This window comes from Gracilinanus agilis, chromosome 4 (genome assembly GCF_016433145.1).
Source record: "Gracilinanus agilis isolate LMUSP501 chromosome 4, AgileGrace, whole genome shotgun sequence".
NCBI classification, from domain to species: Eukaryota; Metazoa; Chordata; class Mammalia; order Didelphimorphia; family Didelphidae; genus Gracilinanus; species Gracilinanus agilis.
Window position 1 is genome coordinate 115,428,975 of NC_058133.1, and position 27,796 is coordinate 115,456,770.

The 27,796-nt window shown below is 33.3% G+C and overlaps 1 protein-coding gene across 2 annotated transcripts in view; it reads left to right on the forward strand.

Moving 5' to 3' along the window:
- The first annotated feature begins 460 nt into the window (after positions 1-460).
- SYT14 (synaptotagmin 14) overlaps positions 461-27,796 on the forward strand; it is a 218,826-nt gene continuing 191,490 nt past the window's right edge. For both annotated transcript variants that reach the window (XM_044673948.1, XM_044673949.1), the window contains exons 1-2: positions 461-617; positions 5,600-5,815. In XM_044673948.1, the coding sequence (XP_044529883.1) occupies positions 506-617; positions 5,600-5,815 (328 nt within the window). In that variant the 5' untranslated portion in view covers positions 461-505. The remainder of the gene's footprint in view (positions 618-5,599; positions 5,816-27,796) is intronic.

Below are 27,796 nucleotides of genomic sequence, written 5' to 3' on the forward strand. Positions count from 1 at the left end.
GAGAGTATTCCCAATACGTAGGGTAAAGGTCAAAGTCTCATCCTTAGAGTAGATATTTAATACATGGTTATTCATAGTGAATACTTAATAAATGTTTGATGAATTTGAAAATAATACAAATGTTTTCCATGTTCCTAGGTGAATATTTGATGATACTACTCATTGTTGTTCTATAGTCTTTCATATTTTTATGTTTAGAGCTTCAGCAATCAGTAGACTATAGGAAATGCCTCTGACAAGTATAGTCTAGCCAGCATCATATCATATGAGGAAAAATTGCAGAATTAGTCAAAACCTGTAAGTTATGAACCAGAATTGGGGGAATCTTAAAAACTATAAAGGTATACTGCAAATATGTTTAGCTTAAATAGATCTATAGGGATTTCCTTTTTATTTATAACCATTTAAAGAGTTACATAAATGTTTATAGCTATGACTTTTTTCTCCTCTAGTATCTCCAGAGGCTGTTGGATTCCTGTCAGCTATTGGGGTGTTTATTATCTTGATGCTGCTCCTTTTTCTCTATATTAACAAGAAGTTGTGTTTTGAAAATGTTGGTGGCTTTCCAGATCTTGGTTCAGGATACAGTACAAGGGAGAATTCACAAGATAAAATTTGTAAGTATCTATATATGTCTATTTTTTAAATGATCATTTTGTTACTATTTTGCATTACCAAGCTAGAAATAAGATCTCTTTTGTTTTAAAATAAGAATGTAGCTCCTATCCTACAATGACTCAGGATTAAAAACACTAACTTGACTATCTAGTAAAATATTTTTTCATAGAACAATATTTTGATGTTTAGTAATTGGTAATATATTGCACAAGTATAAATAAAAATATACTTTTACAAAAATATATTTAAGCTATATTTATTGATAGAAGTATACTTTTAAAAGGTTAAGCCAGAAGCATATTTTAATAGAACATAAGTCTTTTGACCAAATTGCCCTCCAGAACTTTTTGTTTTGGGGCCTACAAGAATTCAGTTGATAATATTCTTACCTATCCTTTTATTTTCCTGAACTAGAGGAAAAGATACTGTCTTGGAATCTCATCACAGGAAGATAATCAAACTTAACTTTGGTTCCTGTAAACACTGGTAGATCTGCCTCATTATGAGTATTTAGTGTGGCTCCTGATTTTTAAAAGCAATGTTCTTCCCCTTTCCCTAACAAGCATATATAACTTTACTATTATTGGAATTTACTAAACACCACAGTCTGCTAGAATATTAACAAAGTAGACAAAGGCCATTGTTATTACTTCAGAACCTTTAGTCTAAGAATTATTCACATAATTATGGAATTTCTTTATTCTTCTTCTTACAGTTTATCTTGTATCACTGCCATAATCAAATGACTTACTAATCACTTCTGAATATGCTTAGTCCAAGGCTTAGTCATTCCTACATGTTAAGTTATTAAAATTGATTCTGAAAGGTTGTATAGCCAGGGGGTAAAAGTTCTGTGGGAAAGAAGTTGATTTTCTTACTTTAAAAAATATACAACTTGATAGTCTCATCTTATTACCTTGACTTAAAAGAAATCTATTACTTGTTTAATTCCATATTATGATGTATTAAAGTTAGGAAGATTGTATGACCTGATTAGGATCAACTGGCATACCTTAAAACCAGTTCTATGTCCTGACCATGACCTCCTACAGTTTACTTAGAAGAAGTCAAGATTTAGGATAGAAGATAATCACATTTTTAGAGCTGTTTTAGTCACCTTTTTTTAAAATGAAAGAACTGTTTTCTTCTAAGTGAAATGTTAACTAGATATTCCCCTGAATTCCTTCTCTATTTTGAAAAGATACAGGATTCTTTCTAGTAGCATGTATTAACTCAGAGTATAGACTGAACCAAATTGAAAATACATAATAAAAGCAATTTTTTTACTCTTCTTTGCTGATATGGAATACAATTGTAGTTGAATTTAAGGGAAATTATGGTATTACTGTTTTTATAATAGATTTAATGCAAGTGATTCAACTTTTTAGGGACAATTCCTACTTCATCATGTTGCCTCTTGATTCAAAAAGAATTCCCTAGAAGATTAAAACTAAAATGTGATGCCACAGTACCTGCCAAACTGACGAAAACCAAAAATTAAGTAAATGTAAAATGTTTAATTGCACAAAAAGTGGCAACTATTTTCATTGAACAAGAGAAAAAAATTTCTTTGGATCTTTTAAGAGAGAGCTAGAAAATGGCATTTTTCAAAAATTTTCAGCAAAATCTTCCTTCAGTGTCCTCTCTGGTTGACACAATTAGTAGTGCAGTAGAAGATCTGAGTTGTGCTGTAGGAGATCTGACCAGTGCTGTTGGAGAGGTTAGTTATAACCTCACTGATTCAGTAGCTGAACAGGTAACAAGTATGATAAATGGCTTTCGCACAGAAGAGGAAGCTTTTCGAACAGATGATACAGTTATTCTTACTATGGAAGAAAATGCCACAATACCAGAGAGCTCAACAGGTATCAATTTCCAGAAAACAACATCTCTGCTAGAACCTAAAGCAAAACAAACACAGTTTTATAGTTCTTCAGTTTCCCCCAAGGAAGATCAAGATCTGCATCAGGAAAAACTATTAGGACATGTTAAGGATAGACAGCAAAACCAACCAAAATATAAAGAAACTAATAATGCTGATGATTCTCTATTGAAAGCAGAGTTTATTGAAAATGGGATGTCAAAGCGCAATCAGGACATATGCCAAGAACCAGTGGGTGTGGACAGAAATAAAAAAATTGAGCTAACAAACTCAATGGATGGTAAGAAAGATTTGAAGGACACAAAATTGATAGAAATGAGTGGAAATCAGAAGAATGCATTTGGAGCTAAATTCACACATGAGCAAAAAAATATCTCAGATAATTGCAAGAGAGAAGAATATACTAAATCTAAACATATAGCTTTGGGAAATAGCAAAAATAATAAAGATGTTTCTTTTTCTCAAGAGAATAAAAACAGACATAATGATTTAGAGGCACCTGCTGATTTGAAGAAAGCAGGAAAGCATGTTAAAGGAACAAAAGGATATCAGAATTCAAGAAATGAAAAGCCTTCAAAAGATATTTTGAACATAAATAGGCATACAGCGCAAAAATCCATTATTAAAAAAGATATAGTATCATCAAATAAGTCAAAGACTCAGTTCCAGGAAAAAGTTAAATACAAGTCATCAGTGATTGGTTTGGGAGATTCCAAAGAATTTCATCAGATAAATACTTTGCAATGTTCCAAGGTGAAGGTAGAAGTAAAATCAAAGAAAAATGAAGCCATTTTTGCTAATAAAGGACAATCTAAAAATAAAGGTGAAAAGTATACTGAGAAAGTGCCAGAAAAAGGTGAGGTATTTTGACATTGGTTTGGGTGATCAAATTTACTTCTGATGTTTGTAAATATCTTCAAATTTCTCATCTTGTCTATATACATGTTTTTATCTATTTTAAGACCTATCTGAACCTTCCTATTGTGGCACTTTTTTCATCCTTGATAGCTATCAACATATTTTTAACATTCATTTTTTAAAAACCTGAGTTCCAAATGCTCCCTCCCTCCTACTCTTTTCACCTTTTTGAGAAGGCAAGCAATTTAATATCAGTTATACATGTGAATTCATGCAAGACATATTTCTATATTAGCTATGTTGCAAAAGCATTCACAAACAAAACAAAACAGTAAAAATAAAGTTAAAAAAGTATACTCCATTGAGTTGCATTGTTAAAATGCATTAACTTTTCTCTCAAACCTGTTACAAATATATTCGTGTTATTTTGAACATTGTTTAAAAAAAAGGTACATAGACCTGTTGGTTAACTTTTCAATAGATAAAATTTTTCAAAATTTTACTTTATTCATTGACTAGTAATTTTTTCTTAAGCAATTTGTATATTTTTCTCTTGTGGATTTTTCTTTTATCTTTATAAATTTATCAAGTCATTTTAAAACTTTATCTTTTGATAGACATTTATTGATTGCCTACTCCTTGCAAAATTATGTATTAAAATATTGTGTGGAATATAAAGATGAATAGACATAATTCCTGTCCTCAAGAAACCTACAATCTAGTACTGATCTTGGTCTGAGTTATTAAGAATCTATATTCAATGTAAAAAATTTCCTTACTCAAACAAAAACATATATGTACATGTATATTTAGCCAATTAATGTTTTAAGGCCATGTACTTTACTCCTTTAATAATATGTTGAGGATTTTTTACAGGTCATTTTTGATAGGAATACAGGAAGCTTTCCATAATCTCTGAAGTTGGAAATAATTTCTCATCTGATTTTATGGATCTTCATACTCTTAAGCATTTACAGTGTCCTAATTTTTTATACTATATTTTGCTCTTACTATTTCCCCCCACTAAAATATAATTCTCTTACATATTTTATAAAACTTTCTGCATCTAATCTTTACGCTTCTCTCACTTTCCTTTAGATTGTAGTTATTTATCTATGTGTTATTCCGAGATTACAAAAGATTGTAAGTTTCTTGGGACCAGGATTTGTATTATACTTATCTTTGTGTTCTGGTGTCAGATCTCATCTCATTTTCTAATTTTATGATTCTGGGGAGGACATTAATTATTTGGGGGGAATATTAAATTTTCTCAGCTTTAGTTTCTTTATCTGTTCCTGGGGATAATAATGTGACCCTCCCAGGAAGGATTTAATGATTGAATGACATTCTGTGGGTAAAGAGTTTCATAAACCTTAGAAGCATTATTATTGTTTGTCCTAAAATTTATTAATACCCATAACACAAAGAAGGAGCAAAATCAATGGCTAGATAAATAATTTGCTTATGTATAATAATGCTTATGAACTTTTAAGTATGATTCTAAAATTAAGTTTGTTGCTAAATAGTATAGACCAATTTAAACTAAAAAAGGAATACTGAACCTAGAGGAATAGATTATTTTTGAAAAATGTTCTTCTAGTAGTTTCCTGAATTTAAAATTTTGTATAGTTTAGTTTGAAGTCCTTGGCTAATTTCAGCAACCATATGTTTGTTGCTTAAAGTGGAAGAAAAAAGAAACTAGAATATCATAGTATCATTTCAATTGGAAAACTAAGGAATGAGGTGCTTTATCCCATAGACACTAGTAACATATATACAGTAATAAGAAAAAGTATAAGTTTTAGACTGGAAGGCAGTGTACCAGAAAACTACAACTAAGTGTAGTTGTGTGTATTGAATAATTTTTAACCTGTTATTTGCTACCTCTTTCACTTGCATACCACAGTAGGCTAAAATTCAATATAGAGTTCTTAAGAGATCATGTTGCTGTCATGAAAATTAAAAAATGATAACCCTAGATTATTAAAACCAACTAGGGTGGTTTCAAGTCCATGAAATGAGAATAAGGCAATATTTCTGGCTTCATATACTTCAAGCACCATCATTTCCTGAAAAATCTTGTAATCAGAATTTTTAACATAGTGGTAACTAAAGCAATCTTTTTTTTAGAACAAAAAATTTAAGTGTGATCTCTGGCTTCAAATGTAAAAATTAATTTTTACAAAACTGCTTAAATTCAGGGTGAGGTCATAATTTTCTACCACCATTTGTTCAAAATAGATAATACATATATGGATAAAGATCAGCATGGTTCATCCTCTGAAAGTGAAGATGAAGCACTGGGTAAATACCATGAAGCCTTGTCCAGGACACACAATTCCAGGCTGTCAGTGGCAGGTGGAAGACAAAAGAATTATGTTTGGGAGACCAGACAAAAATACAGTCCTCTATCTGCAGAGTATGATGGATATAGTAGTGAAGCATCAATAGATGAAGGTAAGATGGACATTTTTTCAATTAATAGGATGCAGTTTTATAATCTACAATGTTCATTATAGGAACATATAAATTATGCCTAAATTTTTATGCAGTTCTATGTGGACCCCAAAAAAAGATGACAATTTATGTAACATTTATTTATTTATTTAGTTTTCCATTAGTAGACATTTATTTTCTCTCCCTCTTAACCTTTATAACATATGTATATTAAAATTCACACATCAACCATGTTCCAAAATTCATGTTGTCATTTTTGCCTCTCTGTTTCCTACCAGCTCAGTAAAAGGCATATAGTAGGTGCTTTATAAGTGCTTTTTAAATGAGTAAATAAGTGCCAAATTTGTGTGATGTCACTGTTACTCTCTTGTTCATAACTATCATTATCTACTAGTCATTTATGTTTTTTATGCCTTCTATATATAAGGCACCAAGTGATATATAAAAATAACTTCCTATTTTTATCAACAATGTGCTTACAAAATAATCATGGAGATAAAGTACATATAAAATATAACAAATAATTTAAGACAGTTGTCAGCATATTCAAAATGAATAGTATAGACTGAATTTTTGTGGGAGTTTGGAGAAGAAATAAGTCACTGTGAGACTTGAGTTGGACTTTGAAAGGAAGGCTTTGGAAATGAAATGGAATTTTAGGCAGGGAGGAGTGGTATTATAAGTGAACACATAGAGAATATTGAAAAATACACAATGGAGAATGAGTTCATAACCTGGCTGACATATAGCTTTGGCATAGTTCAATAGTGGAAGATAAAGCAAGAGAGATAAATTTAGGTTAGATTGAAAAAAGTGTTAAATCCAAGGCAAAGGACTTGGAGGAGTTGAAACTTTAACATGATGAGTGACATAATGAAATCAGTATTTTAGGAAGATTAATTTGGTGTAGTATATGGGATAGATTGGAGATAAGGAAACAAGTTAGGAGACTCATGGACAGATAGAACTTCTATTATATGGCTCCCTAGTTCCCTTACATGCTTGAAATTCTATTGTGAGTGATGTTATAATAGAAGAAAAATAAGAGACTAGATTTTAAAGCCTGAGGGATGTTTTGTTTATTTGTCTATTTTCAATAGCTACCACTCTACTTTTCACATAGTAGGTGTTTAACAAATGTTTAGTGCATTGAATTAGAAGAATTACTACATCATTGACAAATACTTTTGTAGGATTTTAGAACCAAAAGGAACTTTAGAGGAAAACTAATTAAATTCCCATCATTTTTCAGAGGAAAAACATTAGACAAGTCAAGATGTAGAGCTGATTTGGAGGAAATGCTGCATATTATTTTAGACACGTTGAAGTTTGAGATTAGGGAGTTGACAGTTTTAATATGTACCACCCTGATTAGATTATATCTGGAGTACTCTGTTCATTTCTGGAGGTGATATTCTCAGAAATACATTTACTAATGGGAGCTCACCTGGAGAAGGATGACCAATATGATAAAGGACTGCAGATCATACCGTGGGAAGATCATTTGAAACTCGTATTTAACTGGAAAAAACTTGAAGTCATCTTTGTTGTCTTCAGGTATTTGTAGGGTTATCATGTGAAAGATACCTTATTAGACTTAACTTACTTGATATTCTACAGAGTAGAATTAGTAGAAAAAGATAGAACTAGGGACAACTAGGAAGTACAGTGTCTAGAACATCAGGCCTGGAGTTGGGAGGATTTTAATTCAAATCTGGCCTCAGACATTTCCTAGCTGTGTGACCCTGGGCAAGATTTGAATTAAAATCTTACCATTCTTACCACTCTTCTGTCTTAGAATTGATATTAAGAAAGAAGGAAAGAGTTTTAAAAAAAAAGAAAAGAAAAAGATAGAAGTTACTGAGAATCAGATTTCTGCTCGATGTCAAGAAATAATTATTTTTAAAATTTCAATCTTTTTTTAAAATTACAATTAAAAACAACTTTTAAACTTCTTGTTTTTTACAATTTTGGATTTCAAATTTTCTCCTATCCTCTATCCCCTCCTCTCTTATTGAGAAGGCAAGCCATTTGATAAAGGATAAATGTACAATCATGCAAAACATATAGGAGAAAATTCTTAATAATAGATGACTAAAAATGGATTCATTTGAAAAGAGTGCCCTTGGAGATAGTGAGTTCCTTAACATTGCAAATCATTAAGTGAAGGCTGGATTAGCAATTGTCAGTATGTGCTTGACTATGTGTTCTCTAATGCCCTTTCCAACTTCACATTTTTGTACTCTGTGGCTCCATGAGTTTGAAGTACCTCTAGGCTATTGAAGTATAGAAATGTATATTGCAAGAGTGGAATTTGAAGGAGATACCAATGCCTTAATGATGGTACAATTGAGAAAGGCATTGAAAGAGGAAAGCCAACAGGTCATTTGGAACACTTGCTAGTACCAATGTGTCATGTTAATATGACTTCAAATTCCATACTAGTGATGTGTAGTTAGTTTTTGGTATGTTTGTGAGCCATTTATAACCATATATGGAAGTCAAATCTAAGTAGATGTTTTTTAATAGAATAATTTAATAATAATACAAGACAATACCATTAAAGTCTTGGCATGTTTAATTGGTTGATAAGTAATGCTTGATGTGATACAACTCTATTGCTAGATCAAGATATTGTATGGTAAGTTAACATGGTAAAATTACATATCGTGAATAGTTTAAGGACTTTTTCCCAGGGTTTTCTCAGAGGTTCCTGCATTAGCACTAGATCCAGAGCACCTATCTCTAGTCTCTTCATTCAAGGCTTTACCAGTGAGCCCTATAAGGACTGGTTCATCTTTGATTTAGACTATCCACCTCCTAATGATCCCTAGATTACACCTTAAATTGTCATCTCCTGCCTCCTATATGTATTTCCTTATGCCATATCTTTACCTGCCCGTTTCTGTTCTGAGATGGATCCCCTGGGCCTCACAGAGTATACTGCCACCTGTTATGAAGCTAGAACTAACAGAAAAATCTTGAACAGTCTAATCACCTTCGTCTCTCAAGGGACTTCTCTAACTACTGTTAATCTACCTAAATTCATATCCAGTGGTTAGCATACTCTCATCCCTTCATACTCTTCCCTTTCCAGTGATTCTGAACGCCATACTATCATTGTACAAAAGCCATTCCCCACTGCCTATTCCATAATCCTCCCTGCAATGCCCCATTCTTTATGTCTGCCCTTTCCATTGTGTTTTCTGTAATGCTTGTTCTATAATTAATAAACTTGATATCATCTTAAACCTTTTTCCTTTTCATTCCCTTCATCTTCTGACTCTCACTAAAATCCATCTCCCTCCATTGGCATTCTGTCTCTAGCCACCTTTTCTTGATCCCTATTGCTACTCCTAGACTCTTTCTCTATCACCATCATTCAATAGCCTCTTCACTTTTGAGGTTCTAGTTGCTATTATATATTCAATTCCCTAACATCTCAGTTCTTAGTTTACTTAGTTCCCATAACCTATGCCTCCACCCTGTGTGAGCTTTATACATAGAGATAGTCATACACTTGATCTTGCCATCATGCATGTGTTCCATTTCAATGTTCATCTAAGGTTCCTTGATCTGATCATGATCTTATCATTCCATCTTTCCCTCTGCCTTATTTTACTCTCAACCCTTTCCTACATCCTCTTACAATTTCCAATTTCACTATTCCTTTGTCCTTTCCTAAACAATCACTCCTTCACATTTTCCTTGGTGAATCAGTTTAACTATTATTCCTTATGCTTGAAACTCTTGACCTCCTGTCCTATCTTTGATTATCCTTTGCCAGTACCCAACCTTGGATTACTCCTATTATCTTCCACCTTTGCTTCAATTCACAAAGAGAGATGAAGAAAATTACAAAAGCATGCTCACTGGATCCCACTACAAATTTATTAATCTCCGCTGAGCCCTCACCACACCAGGGCAATTTTTTTAACCTCCCTAATTGATTTGCTATCTCATTCACAACAAAGCTGGTTCTAAATCTTTTCATCCCTCCTAAAGATTCATGGCACTTTCTTCCTGCTCCCACTAACAGAAGAACTTGTCTAATACTTTTACTATTAGCCAAGAATTCCCCGTCTCCTTTCACATCTGGTAGTGTAATTTTTGAATATGTGAAACAAAGGTGATGCATATAGATATTTATTTGAAACTTTATAGATTACTATGATCTTATCAATGAGAGTATACACACCAATAGTTCAAATCACAATTTGTGCTGTGCTCATCCTCTGTGTCTCTTGACCATTTCTTCCTGTATGTAATTCCACCACAGAAGTTCTACCTATCTGGAAATTACAATATTGTACCGGATGAGTCTCTTTGTCATCCCTCACTTTACTTGTACTTACATATCTCTTTTTTCGATATCTTTTACATGGCTTTTTATGCACAATTTTTTGAATGTAATAATAAGCTTACACCTACTACATATATCACCATTGACCTTTGTGTGACCCATAATTTTGATTCTTTAGAAATGGATATTCCATGATTCATAGTCATATGGTATCACCTGAATAATTTTGTTATTAAAAAGTTTTTATTTGGATTTATGTGTATATATGTAATGTATATGCATATATATATAGAGAGAGATAATGTCCGTTATTTTTGATTATGTAGCTTGAAATTACCAGAAATGTTTATTTCTCACTTATAGGATAGAAATCCAAATTTGTGTTGTAGATATTCTGAAAAAATAAGAAAATATGTTTATTATGTTTTTCTCCTCTAGGTGGCCATATTAATCTTTCATTGAGCATAAGCTATAGAAATAAGATGGCATCTAAATAAATTTTTTAACCTAGGAAAAATTGATGAACATTTAACATTTGTGAAATTTCTTTGGTGCCACAATGCCATACCCCACCCCCACTCCCGCCGGCCTTTAAAAAAAGTTAGACTCCTTTTCTTCAAAAATTTTCACATAGTAGGTTTTAGATATTTCATTTAAGAGATTAAGTTGGCTGTGGTGGAGGTGATCATGGTTGTTTATAGTAGTCCTTAGTTTTTTTCTAAATCATCATTCCTTCACTGGCTATATTTTCTTCCTTTTCCTTAATCCCTTGTTGAATTTAGTTCAACCATTATCCTTTATGCTCAAAATAAGATAAAAATGACATCATTCAGTGTTTTTTGACTGGCACATAAATATATTTTAAATGAGGCAGATTTGCATGAAGTCACCAACCTCATTCTTCCCAGAGTCATTGAAGTCCAATGACAAGACAGAAATCAAGAGAACTGACTGTGGTCTGGGATGCAGTGGATGATCTTGGCTTCTTCAAAGTCTAACCAAACTCTAAGCACTCCAAAGCATTTGCTTCTTTGGCTGCCTTCACAGCCATTGGAACAAATTGTTCTCATCGACCCTTTCTGCTGGATGAAGATTTCACATGCCTGGGGTAGATCCCCTGCTCCATCCCCTAACTCACCAAAGGGTTTCAGGCCTGTCAGGCCTTAGTCTGGTTTAGCCTGGCTGCCAAGATGATTTATAGGGGATGGAAGAGGTGGCAACTGTGTAAGCTACAGCTTTTTGGAGCCCCAGGTAAGACCTAGGAGGCAGGTGGACATCAACAGAGGAAAAGAGCCCTCCCATCAGAAGTGCTAGTCTTCCCTGAATATTCCATACATTACAAATAAACTATACTCTGAAATAAAGTTTACATTGATATTTTATATTTTTATATTTGATAGGATGGGTCATAAATATTCTTATTCAAAGACTAAATTTGGTATACCACCTTAATTTGCTGACTCTACTGCTTGCAGCTTCAAGTGCTAGTTGAAGTGCTAGTGCAAGAGGGGAAAAAAAGCCTCCACCATTACTATCATCATCATCATCATCATCATCATCATCATCATCTCCATCTCCATCTCTATCTCCATTACCTTTGGGTTTGGCCCTGATAAAGGCTCCCTGACTGTTTCACAAAATACTCTACATTTATGAGGTGATTGCTGGAAAAACAATTCTCCATAGCTGTGATATTATTGGTTTATTTTGGATATTGCCTAGCTTTTTATTGTGACACTACTGTAGATTGCTAAAGTTAAATAATATGGTTTTCAGGGAGTTAATTCAGTGCTACATTATAAAAGTAATTTCTTTCATCACATGTGGCTCAGGTTATATAGCACATATATATTCACACCTTTTGGTTCCTTGCCTTGTGATTTTAGTAACAGCCGTATATTGATAAACATATATATTAAAAAAACACATTTAAACCATTAAAACAAACCATCTATTTATTTATTTATCTATTTTTTATCCATTCATTCATTCATTTATCTACTTATCTATTTATTCATTTATTCTTTCATTCATTCATGTATTTACTCACTCATTAACTTATTTATTTATTTGTTTATTTGTTCATTCATTCATTCATTCATTTCCTTATTTATTTATTTGTTTATTTTAAACCCTTACCTTCCATCTTAGAATCAATACAATGTTGGTTCCAAGGCAGAAGAGTGGTAAGGTTGGGCAATGGGGGTCAAGTGATTTGCCCAGGGTCACACAGCTAGGAAGTATCTGAGGCCATATTTGAACCCAGGACCTCCTGTCTCTAGGCCTGGCTCTCAATCCACTGAGCCACCCAGCTGTCCCCTAAAACCGTTTAAAATTACTTTTTAGCTTAAAAGAAAAAAGAAATATTGATTTAAAATAAATCCATATTTAGTTTTTTTATATTTTTATGTGATAAACTATGAAATTTAAGGGATTTATAAGTACACATACCTCACTAATTCAAATACCTGGACCAGTAGTCCATCCATTGACTCAGATTGCATTTCTTTCTTCATGCTTTAGTTTCTATGGTAAAAAAAATTATTAGCTGTAATCAAAACTTCTCTTCAGGATTCTCTTTTACCTCAGCTGGTCTTCAGATAAAATATATAGAATTCACAATTAATTTGAAGACTTTAAGCTTGATAAAATCCTTCTAGAACTTGAACTCTGCTGGAAATAGTCTTCAAAAATATAGGATCCTCTCTGTACCAAAATGAAATAGTACTTGAATGGTATACTTTATAAATATAGTGCTGTTAAATCTTATAATTTATCATGAGATAAATAGGTGCAAATAATTTTAACCTTTTATTTAGATGGACTAAGACACAAAGGTTTAATGACTTGCCATAGATTAAGCTACATAATGAAGTCAAATCATAATAGAATTATACTAAAGGTTTGAAATCATATTAGCTATATAATATTTGATTAAATTTTTATTTGATTTTATCTTTTATTTTTCTACTTTTTTGTGAAGAGTTTTTAGAAATAAACATACAGAAATATCAGATTGCTCACTCTTTTGGAGAGAGAGGAAAAGAGAGAGAGAGGGTAGGAAGGAGGAAGAGAATTTGGGACTCAAAAGTTTTTTTTTCAAATGAATGTTAAATTTTATATACAACTGAGAAAAAGTAAAATGTAACTAAAAAAAAAGGTAAATGTACAGGAAAATAGACCATTTTTATAGGCTGGAGTATAATTCTTCCCCAGGTGGTTATTTAATGGGCTCAACCTCCCAACTTGGGGAAGTCTTTAGCAAGAGGATAGAAGGTCCTGAAACAAACAATACATCCCAATGAAGCCAACACTGTAGACTTTATTCAAGGATATTTATCAGTATGATTGATCACCTTTAGGAATAGGAAAGCTAAAACTAGGGATTTTTGCTCAGGAAACCAATTAATGTTAGATTATGTTGTTTGGGAGTTATTAGGCCACCTGTTAGCAAATGACTAGGGGAAATGTTATTCATACTTTAAAGGGTACAGCATAGTATCTTTTATTATTCATTTGAGCTAGCATGTAATTATTCAAATAGGGTAATATATCATTTCAAATTTCATCATAGAATTCATTCAATTTCAACTAATAGAAAAAAAGTCAGAGTAGCTACTTAGCTAAAGGATATAGTCTATTAAAGGATATAATAATACATCCCTTAGGTGGGAGAGTTGGTAGTCTCACTCACATTTAACTCTTTAGTTACCCATGGATTTAGGGTAAATTTGATAGAGCACATATAAACAAGATCAGAATCTAGTGGTTCCCAAACTTTTTTGGCCTACCTTCCCCTTTCCAGAAAAAATATTACTTAGCACCCTGGAAATTATGAAACTATTTATTGAACTCAGAATAGAATGTAATACAAAAAAAGTGTGGCCATCACCACCCTCCTGGATTACTGTAGCACCCACCAGGGGACAGTAGTGCCCACTTTGGGAATCACTGGTTTAGAGTAAGGCTTTAGGCATCCTCTCAATAGTGTCTTAGAATACAGATTCTTCTGTTATCATTGTATAAATACTGAGTTTTTTGTCATGTAGTAAAAGAGTTCCATCAGGGTCCAATCTGATTATTGGTGGGGTGGTTAAGGAAAATTTTTACACAGTGCCACATTCGTAGTTCCAATGAATTAGATTGTACCATGGAATGAAGACCATGAAAGGAAACATGGAGAGAATAGAGCATGCAAATCTAATTTCTGGGTAATTTGTAATGTCTATCACAGACATTATTCAACTTGGTGATATTTTCTCTTATACTTAGTATTGTGTTATTTGTTGATAAAATGGAACTTGGAAGTCAGAGGCATTTAACAAGTCCTCAGCTTCCAACTTCAGGACTTTAAGGAGCGTAAGCTTCCAAACTGTGGAATTTGATGCATTAGGTCAATAAGTCAGTAAATAAGCACTTACTATAGTCCAACTTCTGTGCTTAAGAACTAAAGAAAACCATAAGTTAGTCCCTGCTTTCCAAGAATTCATATCGTTCTTAAGGAGAAAACAGGTAAATAACTAAGTAAAAACAAGATATGTACAGGGTAAGTTGGAGATAAATTAACAAAGCAAAGGCTCCAGTATTAAAGAGAATTGGGAAAGGCTTCTTATAGAAGGTAGGACTTGGGCTTACACTTGAAGGAAGTCTAGAGGTAAAGATGAAGAGAGAGAACATTCCACAAATGGGAGACAAGCTCTGAAAATGCCCTGGGTCAAGAGATGGAGTAGACTTGAGTGAGGATCAGCTAAGAGACCTGTGTCACTAGATCATAGAGCACATAGAGGGGGAAAGTATAAGGAGACTAGAAAGAAAGAAGGGGACCAGGTTATGAAAGATTTTAAAAGCCAAGCAGGAGATTTTATATTTGATCCTGGAGATGATAATGAACAACTGGAGATTATTGAATGGAGGTGGAGGGAGGGATGGCATGGCTAGAGATGCCCTTTAGGAAGACCGCTTTGACAGCTCAATGGAGGATAGACTGGATAGACTAGAGGGGGGATACTTGTGCTAGGGAGAACAATGAGCAGACTTGCAATATATCATATATGAGATGATGAGGGCCCTAGGGTGGTGATAGTGTCACAGGGGAAAAGGAGACATACATAAGAGATGTTTTGAAACCAGAATTGACAGAACTTGATAACAGATTAGATATGAGAGAGTGAGAAATTGAGGAATGATACCTAGTTTTTGACTTGAAGGGATACAATGTGTTTTGGACATAAGAAATGTGGCCTACTTCTTCAGGAAGACTGTAAAATAGATTGTCTAAGGACTACTAGTACCTCTTCCAGGTGGAGGCCAGTTAATTAAAAAGTCTTACCTTCAAATGGATTCTCATGGAGAGGAATTAAGGGTAATATCAGTGGAGAATGCTACAATAGTAGTTATTTTGGTGGGGTCCTGGTGAAAATCACTAGGACCACTTTATTCAGTATATGGTGGGTCCAAGGCACAAAAGTCTTAGAAAGAGACATAAAAGTGTTGTTATTGATAACCTTCCTTCCAGGGGAAGTATAGAAGTGATTCCCTTGCATGGGATCGGTAAGATCTAAAGGATGATCATTATAAATTATAAGGCAGTTATAACCTGTGTATGTCTTACATTAGCTACCATTCTCCCATATGTTCCTCTCCTATCAGCATTACCTCGTTATCTCAGTTACCTTTTCAGTTTCTGTAATTTCTCCTCATTCTGGTCACTCTGCTCAGTCAAGATTTGTCTTGGCTAAAACCCAAGAGTGGAATAAAAAGACCCCCTTATAAGGTGACATTTACATGAATATAGCCAATAGTATAACAACAAGAAATGAGAGTGGGAGGAGGGAGAAAGGCTACATCATAAAAATGGAATTAATGAAGGCATTTTAGGACCTAGCCAGATATGCTTTTCCCAATAATGTCAACAAAGACACCTAAAATTATGACTTAATGAATGAAAAAGCATTATATTATATATTATATATTACTTTATATCAGGAAATCTGCTAAATGCTAAGGATACAAATATAAAAATTTTAAAAAGCAAAGAACTTACATTCTAAGGAGATGATGACATATATATGTAGTAGTGGCTAAGAAAGGGTGTTTTGGTCTTTGAAGTCTTAGAAATATTGAACAGAGTTATAGGGAAATTGATTGACAACCTTTTTTGAAATTAAAGTACTAATTTGATGATATTCCCAGAGCAAGAGGCAGAGAACATAGGGACTGAGTCGTAGGAGATAGGGGAAAAGTATCTGATTGCATGAGAAGAAGATGGTTAGCTTGCAGCAGTGGACTTGCTACATACTTTAACCTTAACAATCAGGCAATTAGGTTCCGAGGCTGAGAGAACTAGAGTGCCAGGTCAGAGGCCAAGGGTAGAATACAGCAGTAGAATAGGAATATGACAAAAATGCACATGTGGTCTTTAGCTCACTAGATATGGTAAGTTCTTATCAATGAAGACAATGCAAGAGTTGGATTTCTAGGCCACAAGCCAAGAGGAGGTGTAGGGCAGTAGCATGGACTATATAGTAGGCCTGCAGTCCTCTAAATATAGTGAATTTTCACCAGTCAAGAGTTCAGGGCTCTAGGATTTGGAGAATGTCATATGGGTTTGTTTATGAAAGTGCAAGGGAAATTTACCTTTATGGAATCCAGACTTTGTGAACAATTCAAATTAGACAAATAAATAATAGAAACTGGGTAACAACTTACTTTAGTCTATCAAAATTTACCATTGACATGACCTGGTGGCTAGAATCATGAAGCTTGAAAATGAAGTGGCAGATAATAAATGCCCTTACCATAAATGCTGAATTCAAAATATTCTATAGAATTCAACTAATAAATTCTGCTTGAGGTAGAGAATCATAAAAAGCTCACGTGTTATCCATAATCCCCCCAGTGTAACACTCTACAAAAATCTAAGTGTTTTTTAATAGTTATTTCCATGCCAAATAGCCATAATCTCCAAGCTGTATATAATAAAAAGTTTTCAATATATAAAGGTGAAGAAGAGTTTCAGACTTGGGGGACTACTAGTGCAAAAGCATGGAGATTAGTGTTATGCCTTTATTGAAGAAGAACAAAAAAGTACAAGAAGGGAAGTAATGCTAGTAAGCTAGCAGTTCGAAAGATCAGAAAAAGCTTAGAATGTGTTTAAAATTGTAATGATTAATTTTACAATTATCAATAAATAATAATTGCCAAATACAAAGAACAAAGATTGTAAATTTCTGTATAGTCTGTTTTTAATAAAGTTTATATTAAACAAAGAAATAGCAAAGTGGCCTTATGTCTCTCTTGAACTGAACTTCATGTTTTCTGAATTTAAAATGTTTTTATCAGTATTGTTTCTTTCCTTCTTTTTCCTTCCTCCCTCCATCTTTATCCTTCCTTCCTTCCTTTTCTCTGTTAGAGTTCCCTAACTACCCTACTCCCAGTAGAAGTCCCTTATGATAAATAAATATAGTAGAACAAAACATATCACTACATCATTCTTTTTGTCCCAGGGTCATAACCTCAGCATTTATCCTCTATTCCTCATTTACTCTCATTCCAAATATCTGTCCAAATATTGCAGCTTCCTGCCATTTTTCATCTTTGCCACTGTGATCTCCTCACCAACCTGATTTCCATCTCTTGCTCTTGAGGTCTCAATAAAAGCTTATTACCCACATCTAGTTCATTTCTCAGCCAGTTGACCATGCCATCTTCCTGCTCAACCCCTTTTCTTCACTTACGTAGTAAACCTGCCTAATCATCTAGTCTAGTTGTATTCTAATTGGTTTTCCTGCCTCAAATTTCTTCTCCTCTCCAAACTATCACATAGCTTCTGAAGTGATTTGCCCCAATTTGCAAATCTGACGATGTCAACCCCCTATTCAGTAAGTTCTGATGGTATCCTATCACTTCTAGCATTAAATAGAAACTTTTTTTTTGCCCAGACCCTTAGCTAACTATTCTCCAGTGATCTTTTGCCAGGCAGCCATATGCCTCATCTTAGCCCAGCTCCCTTCTAGCACTAAATAATATGGCTTCCTGAGGACCTCAAACCAAACCCTCTATGTCTTATGCTTATCAAAGTAAAATCAGAGTTGACAGAAGTCTTAATCTTAGCAATTTTTAAACTTTGACTCTGTGGGTTTTTTAAAAAACTTTTGAAGTGTGTTCTTTACATAAGCCCTGGGAAATAATTAGTACAAATGTTGTTATCTTTATTTTTCATATAAGGAAACTGAGTAGAGGACTTAAATGCCTTGTAGTCATATAACTATTAAGTATCAGATCCATGATTTCAAGCCAAGTCTTCTGATTCCATAGCTAGTAACTGACATAGGTATGAATGAGCTAATGAATAAAATCATTAATACAAAAATATCATAAGTTTTTATTTTGTACCCAGCATAGTGCTCAATGCTAGGGATACACATATAAAAGAGAGAGTCCATTATATCATGGAATTTATATTCTAGTAGAAGAGGGCAGAACATACAAGGAAGTGGTGGCTAGATATAGGAGAAGTTGCAGGGATGGTGAGTATAACCATAGGACCATTGAATGATATCATCCCAAAGGCAATGGTAGTATTTATTGACATGATTACTATTCCTAGAGCAAGAGGTGGAAAACAAGTGAAGAAGGGATGATCAGCTGGCTGAGAGATGAACTGGATGTAGGTAGTTAGCTTTTAGCAAGGCTCTAGGGCAAAAGATGGAAATCAGGTTGGAGAGGAGCAGGACAGAGCAGCTGCAAAGCTGAAAAATGGCAGGAAGATTAAACTGGCAACTAAAGTATTTTGGTGAAAACACTTTAAAATTGTTTGCAGCTTCTTAGCAACCAAAATGTTTTGGCAAGGAGGGCTTTTTGAAGATGATTGGTGAAATTGTTTTTAAAAGATTCCAAAAGCACTTAGTTTTCTGAAAAGCCTTAAACAACTTGTTCTCTGCAACCCTAAAACTTACTGTTATAGATACCGTTTTAGAAGTGTGTGAAGAGTAAAGATGATTCTGATGAAAGTGATATACTTGGTCTTTTAAAAGAATACCAACACAAACATGTTGAGTGTAATAATGTAGTATTTTAAAACACCTGTCAGTATTATATTTCACATTGCATTAAAATGCTTTAAACTTTTAACTTTTAGTGATTTTGCTAAGGAAGCTTTAGATAGCCTGGTTAGAAGACATGTTTTATTTAAAGATTACACCTAAATATAAAAAAGTTATTTTTCAGATCTTAGTGTTTGATTTTCTGAAACTGAGGTGACTTTGCTCTCAGTTGTTCTCATATCTGGAAATATTTTTAGGAAAACTATTATTTCACATACTTTTTTAACTTGTTAACACTAAATTAATAATCTCTTCATGATTCATGGAAATAATTAACAAGAATATCCTCAATAAATTAGAACTACAAATAATTTTGATGTCTCATATAAACTAATGAATTCCATATTTTCTCATGCCAAATATTTAATAGACCTATTAGAGTATAACAAAATGACCCTCTATCTTCTATTGTACTTGTTTTCAAGTAGAAAGCACCGAAAAATCCTCTGAAGGGAAGAATGGAATATCAAAGGATGTAAATCATCAGCCAATTATATAATTGAATCCTAAATAATAGAGTTGCCTGTCCCCTTGACCCATATTTTGAAAATGCCCAGTTGTACTTCACCTAAATTTAGATTGTACTTTTTTGAGCTTTATATTTCACAAATTTTTTTACAAAGAACTGACTTTTTTGAGATCCTTTATAAGCTAAGTTATAAGTATCTTATCAATCAAGTAAATATTATTGCCTTTGAACTACATGAATTGAAAAAAAGGATAAGAACAGATTCCACCAAATTCCTTCTATGACACAACCATAGTTGACTTGAAACCTAAATCAGGGAGAGTTAAAACAGAAAAAGAAAAGTATAGACTAATTTCCTTTAGTGAGTATTGTATGAATTAAGTATGTAGGGGACCCCAAATCTCAGAAGACTCACCTAATGGGGTGTCACAGAGTTACATGTTTTAATTTGCCAGCATGGCAGGTGAGATTCCTGACCAGCAGAAATCATGTAGGGACTAAAGGGAAACCCTGGCCAATTAGAAAATCTTGGAATTTGGGCTCTCTTCTTTGACTCCAGTCCCCTTCCTGAACTCAAGCCTGATCTTTGGCTGGCCTTAATTTATCTGGCCTGACTGTGTGCTTAGCTGGGCCCCTTTGTAAAATGGACCATGGTCAGTTGGAATCTAAGACCTGATGAAGCAGAAAACGGAGACTTAGAGTAGTTAGACCGGTAAATACCTTCTTTGTTCTCTATTTCTTTCTCTTTACTAATAAGTACTCATAAACTTATTATAAAGTTTCAAAGATTAATTTTTATTTATTACAATATTGATGCAAAAAATAAATATTAGCAAGAGCCCTACAGCAACATATCACAAAGATTACACACTATAACCAGGAATGTAGAGCTGGTTCAATATTAGAAAGATTATAAATGTAATTTACCATATTAATAACAAAATCATGATTGTCAGCACATTCAGACCAAAAAAAAAAACTTTTGACAAAATACAATACCCATTCTTGTTAAAAACATTAGAAAAGAATAGATTTTGCTTTCCTTTCTTTGTAAATAATATCTATATAAAACCAAGAGCCAGCATTATTCATAACTGCAATAAGTCAGAGGACTTTCCAGTAAGATCAAAGTAAGACAAGTGTGTCAATTATCACCTTTACTATTTATTCTAGTGCTTTAAATCCTAGTAATAAGGCAGGAAAAATAAATGGAAAAAATAAGTATAGGGGAAAGAGGAAATAAAATGTATACTTTTTTTTTTACAAATGATATGAATTACTTAGAGAACCCTAGAAAGTCAACTAAAAAACTAATAGAGGGGGCAGCTGGGTAGCTCAGTGGACTGAGAGCCAGGCCTAGAGACGGGAGGTCCTAGATTCAAGTTTGGCCTCAGACACTTCCCAGCTGTGTGACCCTGGGCAAGTCATTTGACCCCCATTGCCTACCTTTACCACGCTTCTGCATTGGAGCCAATACACAGTATTGACTCCAAGTCGGAAGGTAAAGGTTTAAAAAAAACAAACAAAAATCTTATAGAAACTATTAGCATCTTTAGAAAAGTTGCAATACATAAAATAAATACACACAAATCATCACCATTTCTTTGTTACCAAATAAAATCCAACAAGAAAAGATAGAAAGAAAAATTCCAAATAACAACAGATGATATAAAATACATGGGGGTCTGCCTGCCAAGAAACACACAAGTACTATTGAACACAATTATAAGTTATTCTTTACACAGTAAAGACATCTAAATAATTTGAGAAATTAATTGCTAATGGATAGGCTGAGCCAACATAATACAAATGACAGTACTACCTAAATTAATTTATTTCTTCATTGTACTTTGTGGAACTAGAAAAAGTAACAATAAAGTTCATCTAGAGGAGCAAAAGGCCAGAACTATCAAGAGAATTAATGAAGAAGTCAGACAGAGATCTAGGAGTAAAAGATCTCTAACTATTCTATAAAGTTGTCATCATCAGAACATTTTGGTACTAGGTAAGAAATAGATTGATCCAAGGAATACATTACATATGCAATATACAGAAGCAAATGAGTATAGTAGCTTTGTGTTTGATAAAGCCAATTATCAAAACTAATTGCATAAGAGTTTATTATTTGACAAAGAAAGCAGGCTAATAGAAACTAGGTATAGACTAGCAACGCACACTGCATATATCAAGTGAAGTTCCAAATAAATACTTATTTTAGACATAATGACTAACATCATAAACAAATTAGAGAACATGGAAGAAAGTATTTGTCATGTGTATGAGAGGGGTTGAGTTCATGACTAAACGAAAGAGAGATGTTCACAGGAGGGAAAATGGACAGTTTTGATTACATAAAATTAAAAAGATTTTACACAAACAATACCAATACAGTCAAAGTTGGAAAAGCAAAAAATTGGGAAAATTTTATCAAAATATTAACAATTCTTTCCAAATAATACTAACTGCAGAACAAGTGCTATTCCTAAGCAAATTAGATGTGGTCTTTTCTTTAATAAATATTTTGAACAACTGAATCCAATTGATTTTGAAGTTTATTTTCTTTCATATTTCCTGATAAATAACTAGGTAGAATCTATGATTTTGGGACCAAATTAAGAAAGTGGTCCACACCTCTCCATCGCCACTTATCTTCGGTTTTTCTTTCCACAGTTTCAGTTACTGTGATCATTCCAGGGGAAGGAGGAAAGCAGGAAGGGAGCTGCTGCCAAAAGAGGGAGGAGGTCAGCATACATACACTTGTGGCAGCAGTCCACCCAAGGTGGCAATCCCTCCTTGCACCAGTTCTTTCACTTGGAGGGATTTTTTAGTGATGGGGTGGGAGGCCTCTGAGTGATCAGGAGTGTGCAAAGTACTAAACTGTTAACTGGTATTAAAAGTTAAACCAAGAACTCTCTGTGCTTTCAGGCCTCCACTGGGGAGAAGGGTCTTAGAATGTATCCTCATGAATAGGGAGGACTACTATATAATACTTTATAGTAACATGCAATTTACTTTATTATTACTGTTTGTAATGTTGTTATGTCTTAACTGTGTTTAATTTATCAATTAAACTTTATTATATATACATATGTATGTACAAGAAAGATATTCACTTATATCTGTGGTTTCAGCCATCAGTAATAATCTTGAAACTTTTGGGGGCTCCTTCTATATTGCTCATATGGTGATCTAATATGGTATTATAACAACAAATTTGCTGTTAGCAAACTTTTGGGGAATTTAGTACATATAAACAAAATGGCGTTTCTCTATAGTATTATATAACTGCATACTTTTTCTTTGTTTGATCGAATGCAGTTTAATCATATTTTCAGTTGGAAGGTAATTAAGTCTTCAAGATCTATTCAAACCAATTGTGTTTGCTTGGTTTACTTGGTTACTAGTCATGTAGAGTCACTGGGGTGCTGATAATTGTTTAACTACCGGCTCTCCAGTAAAAAGTATGAATGACACATTTTAATGTTTATTCTATATTACAGCATTTCCCCCATCACTTTCTTGAGTCTAGACAGTCAACAGAACAATAAATAACTCCAGAATTGTAGCATTTGCCATTTCTAAGGTGTAAATGCTCACATTGAAAATTTAACAGTCATCTCTTATTAGCCAGTATGAACTGGTTCCAGCACCCCTTTGGAGCTGACCCATTATTTTTCAGATGTAGAACCAAATTCCTTGCTTCTAATTTGAAACTAAAATGAAACTGGAGCACTTTATTTAATCAAGTATGCTAACAATGACATTGAATTCTTTTGGAGCACTTGACTGTTAAGTGAGTCTTTATGAACAATTTATTTGTGCAATAATTACAGCATTTTATAGGATATTCATCCTTTTGGTTTTTTTCCCCTGGGTAAATCATTTGATGCCAGCTTTAGATTTTAAAAGCTCTCTAAGCAGACAAACAATGGCATTCCAGTCACTTAATAATACATTATTCAGAATTGTCAGAAAGGCAAAAGGCATTATTTAGAGCTCATTCAACAGGTAGATAACAAGAAATTAATGAAGCATCTTAATTGCATTTTTAAAATAAGAGAGTTAGTGTTTCCATTATAATGTTCTTAAGTTTTCATATTAATAAAGGTCAATTTACAATGTTTCATGTTCACCGTTTTAGGTGAGAAATTAGATGCAAAGGGACTGTGCTAGTCTTTATACTTTGTTATAATTTTAGACAAGGCAGTACTGCATTATGGAAAATCTCCAATGTCTCTACAGCAAATTATTCACATATGCATGATAAACAAGGCCAAAGTTATAGTACAAAGTATAAATCTAACTGTGATACTAAAAATTTAGATAAATATTCATTAAAATTTTTTTGCACACTGATAATAGTGGACTGACTTTTCATCTATAAGAGTCTATTGACATATGTTATACAAAGATGTGTTTGTATATCAGAGAAAGAAAAATGAATTTTTGAAGTAGAGTGAGCATCTTTTATTCTATGGCATTCCTCATCATGACCTTTACTCAACAGAAATATCTTAGGGTAATTGGAATCTCACATTGGATGTATGGTTAAGAATTGTTCAATCCTGTGCAAGGACTGTCCCTATGGGTAGCACCTTTAGGCAAACATTTTCTTCCATAATTTTCTAGGATAAATGTAACATGATATTAGAGACAGTATTTATAATTTTGTAGAAGAAAAACTAACTTATAAGGTATGTGTATAAGTTTACTAGAAAAAAAAGATTTGTATCATTTTGAACTTAATTTTGCTATGCAATATGTTTTTCCAGTGAATGTAATTAATGAAGAAAAAGTCTACATTTTGAGATTGTGCTATCTCTTTACACACATCTGAGTGAAAAAATGTAAGAAGTAATGGATGTTTTAAAGGTGTACAATTTTAGAGATAAAAGAATTCTTAATTTCCTGACAATTATTTTTTCAGCATAACTAAAGAAAAATTTGTTGTACTATCATCAAATACTATTACACATTTTCTCTGTTATATACATTTTACTATATTTTTGGTTAAAAAGTTAAATCCTCATTGAAATTCCTTTTCAAAGACTGAACTGAGAACTTAAAGAAAGTAGTAGTAAGATTTTGCCATGTCTCAAATCATTGAAAATATATAGGAATGATCTTTCACTCATCTGATGCTTTAAAATAGTCTCAAATACCTTTCAAAGAGAAATATGATCAAATTGATCTTTTTTTGCTAAAAATGAACAGAATCTATTTTTTATGTGCTTTTCAGAATGGGTAGATCAATTTATAGTTCTATCAGAAGGGCCTTTTCCTCCTCTAGCCCTTCTAACAATTGTCAGTTTACTTTTTTGACATATTTACCAATTTTATGAGTGTGAAATAGCAATTCAGTTGTTTTGATTTGCTTTTCACTAAATATTTTTGATTTGCAACACTTTTTCATATGGATATTAATAGCTTGTGTTTCTTTCCTTAAGAACTGCCTATTCATATTCTTTGACCATTTATCTTGGGAAAAGAGTTTTTATTCTACATGTATTCCAACCAGTTCCTTATACAGTATAGTTTGGTATAAACATAACTTATATAAGCACTGGGAAACTCAAAAATTCATGCAACTTGTTTAATGTGATATTTGCTTCATGGTGATAGTTTCTAATCGAATCTGCAATATTTCCAAGCTATGCCTATATATTTTGGATCTGTATGAAATATAAGTAAGGTAATGGGGTCACCAGGGATATTACAATAAACTAAGTGGTTTGTGGGAACACACTCTAGGATTTATGAGAGACTGGATCAGGGTGAAGAGACCAGAGTTTTACTGGATCTCCACAGGAATGGCAGTTGATCTTAACTGTCACCCAGCTTCCACTAGACCAGAGTATAGTAACAGGCTAACAAGGTAAAAGGGACTTAACAGCTTTAATTATGTTAGACTAAAAGGTGGGAAAGGATTTCTATACTTAAATCTAAGGGATAAAACCACAGGGCAATGGGAGGACTTATTCTACTCTTATCTAAGTGATCTAAACTAACAGGACCCAAGGAGCTATAAATGGAGTCTCTGGGTTTCTGCCTCAAACCTGGAACCTGCCAGACTTGAGCACAGCTAGGGCTTTTGTGGCTTTGGGATTCTCACTGCAATCCACTGATGATCTCTGGATGCCAGGAGTCAAGATGATCTCAGGTACCAAGTAGAGAGGGCTCTGTTTGAAGCACTGTCCTCCAGTTTCCAAACTTCTCCTCCTCTCTTGGCTCTGTAGATTTGTCCTTTTCTTAGATGCCACACCATACAGGATCCCAGGGGAAATCAGGAAGCAGGGTGTCCTTTGCTCTGAGGTCTCCCAGGCTGGCAACAGTTTTGCCCACCACTAATGGAGTCCACACTCAGGGGCACAGACAGACTTCCTCCTCCTTCATTCCATCCTGGAATTCCCTGCTCCAGCTCCTTCCTGCTAGGTACTTCCTAATCAATATATAATCAATACCTAATAACCAGCTAATCTAATCTTACTCATAACAGTTCCCCCCTTTGCACAAAGCCAAAATTACCAAAATTTTGGTATTTGTGCACTACAAACTAAACTAAAATTCTAACACAAAATAACAAACAACCTACACTAACTCTATCCTATCTAACACTATCCTACTCTACCCTACACTAGGGATTTCAACAAGGAAAGGTAAAAAGATAAATACATTGAATAGTTACATAGTTCAAAGCATAAAACAACAAGTAACATGCAAAAATTTCCAACAAAATCAATAGCAAATATGAAATATCAACACAAAAGTCAAAACAAACATCAAACATAACTCCTATTCTAATACAGAAATATCCTACCAACTAATAAATGCAAACCATTTTGGAAAATACATTTTAACACAACAGTGCATAAGTCTTTACATCAAAATTATAACAAAACAGTAAACTCTCTTATGCAAATTATATTTGAATGTTTGCAACTCAATTATATCAAAGTATTCACAGAATTTACATTTATACACATACATACATATGACACTTACATACAATATATATGTACGATATACATATATACATGTATGTACACGTAATATATACACATCAAATATACATATGTACAACCTTTACATATATACAATACTTACACTATAATACAATTTACAATATACACATACTATTTACATAACTATTTACATTATTTGTGATATGTGATCTGTAGTATGTTATTTGTTCTTCATGTAATGCAACTTTGTTATGTCTGTTGTATCTGCACTGTAATGTACATTAGTACCTTATCTTATCTTCTAACCTAATCTAATACCTTATCTATTTCACTAAACTATTCTAAACTAACCCTAAGATATTAGTGTATTAGTCTAGCTACATCTATCTAAATAACTAGCTAATCTTTGTTAGTAACTATCTCTTGTTAGTATTTACTTATCCTATAGCTAATTCTAATTTTGTTAGTATTATACATTGTCTCATTCCATAAGGAACACAATGTATCCTAACATGTTTGTGTCTTATGTATCTGATTTGTTATGTTGTTTCTTTGCTATATTGTGTTGCAACATGTTACTGATGGATGCATGATACCTACCAAAACTCCAGATCTCCTGTAGATTTCCTTTTTCCTTATGACGTTCTATTCCCCTAGGAAATCCTCTCCTCTTTCCTCCGGTTTTCCTCTTCTCCTTTTCTCCATTGAAGGTCTTGATAGTTTTATGTGCAATGTTGGATGCATATGAGTATGTAGTGATACTATATACATTACCCAAAATACTTCCAAACCATTTAATCCAAATTGTCCATGATTAATCCTCTTCTTTAAGAAAATTCTCGAAAATGAAGTTTTATCAGTTCAGTTCATAAGTTCATCAGTCTTAATACAAAGTCTATAAATCCTGAATCCTGAATCTGCTTCATCCGAATGTCCTCTTCCGCTGGAATGGTCCTCTCCTTACTGAACTTTCTGACTGCAGACTCTAATTGACTGAAGATCTCAAATTACACAATCTCCTCTTCTTCTTCTTCATCATTATTAACAATCTCTACATTTTCATTATCTACTCCATGTGCTAATTTAATGTGAGAACAATGATAACACGAATCTCTACCTAAAACTTTTTTTTAGAAGATGGTG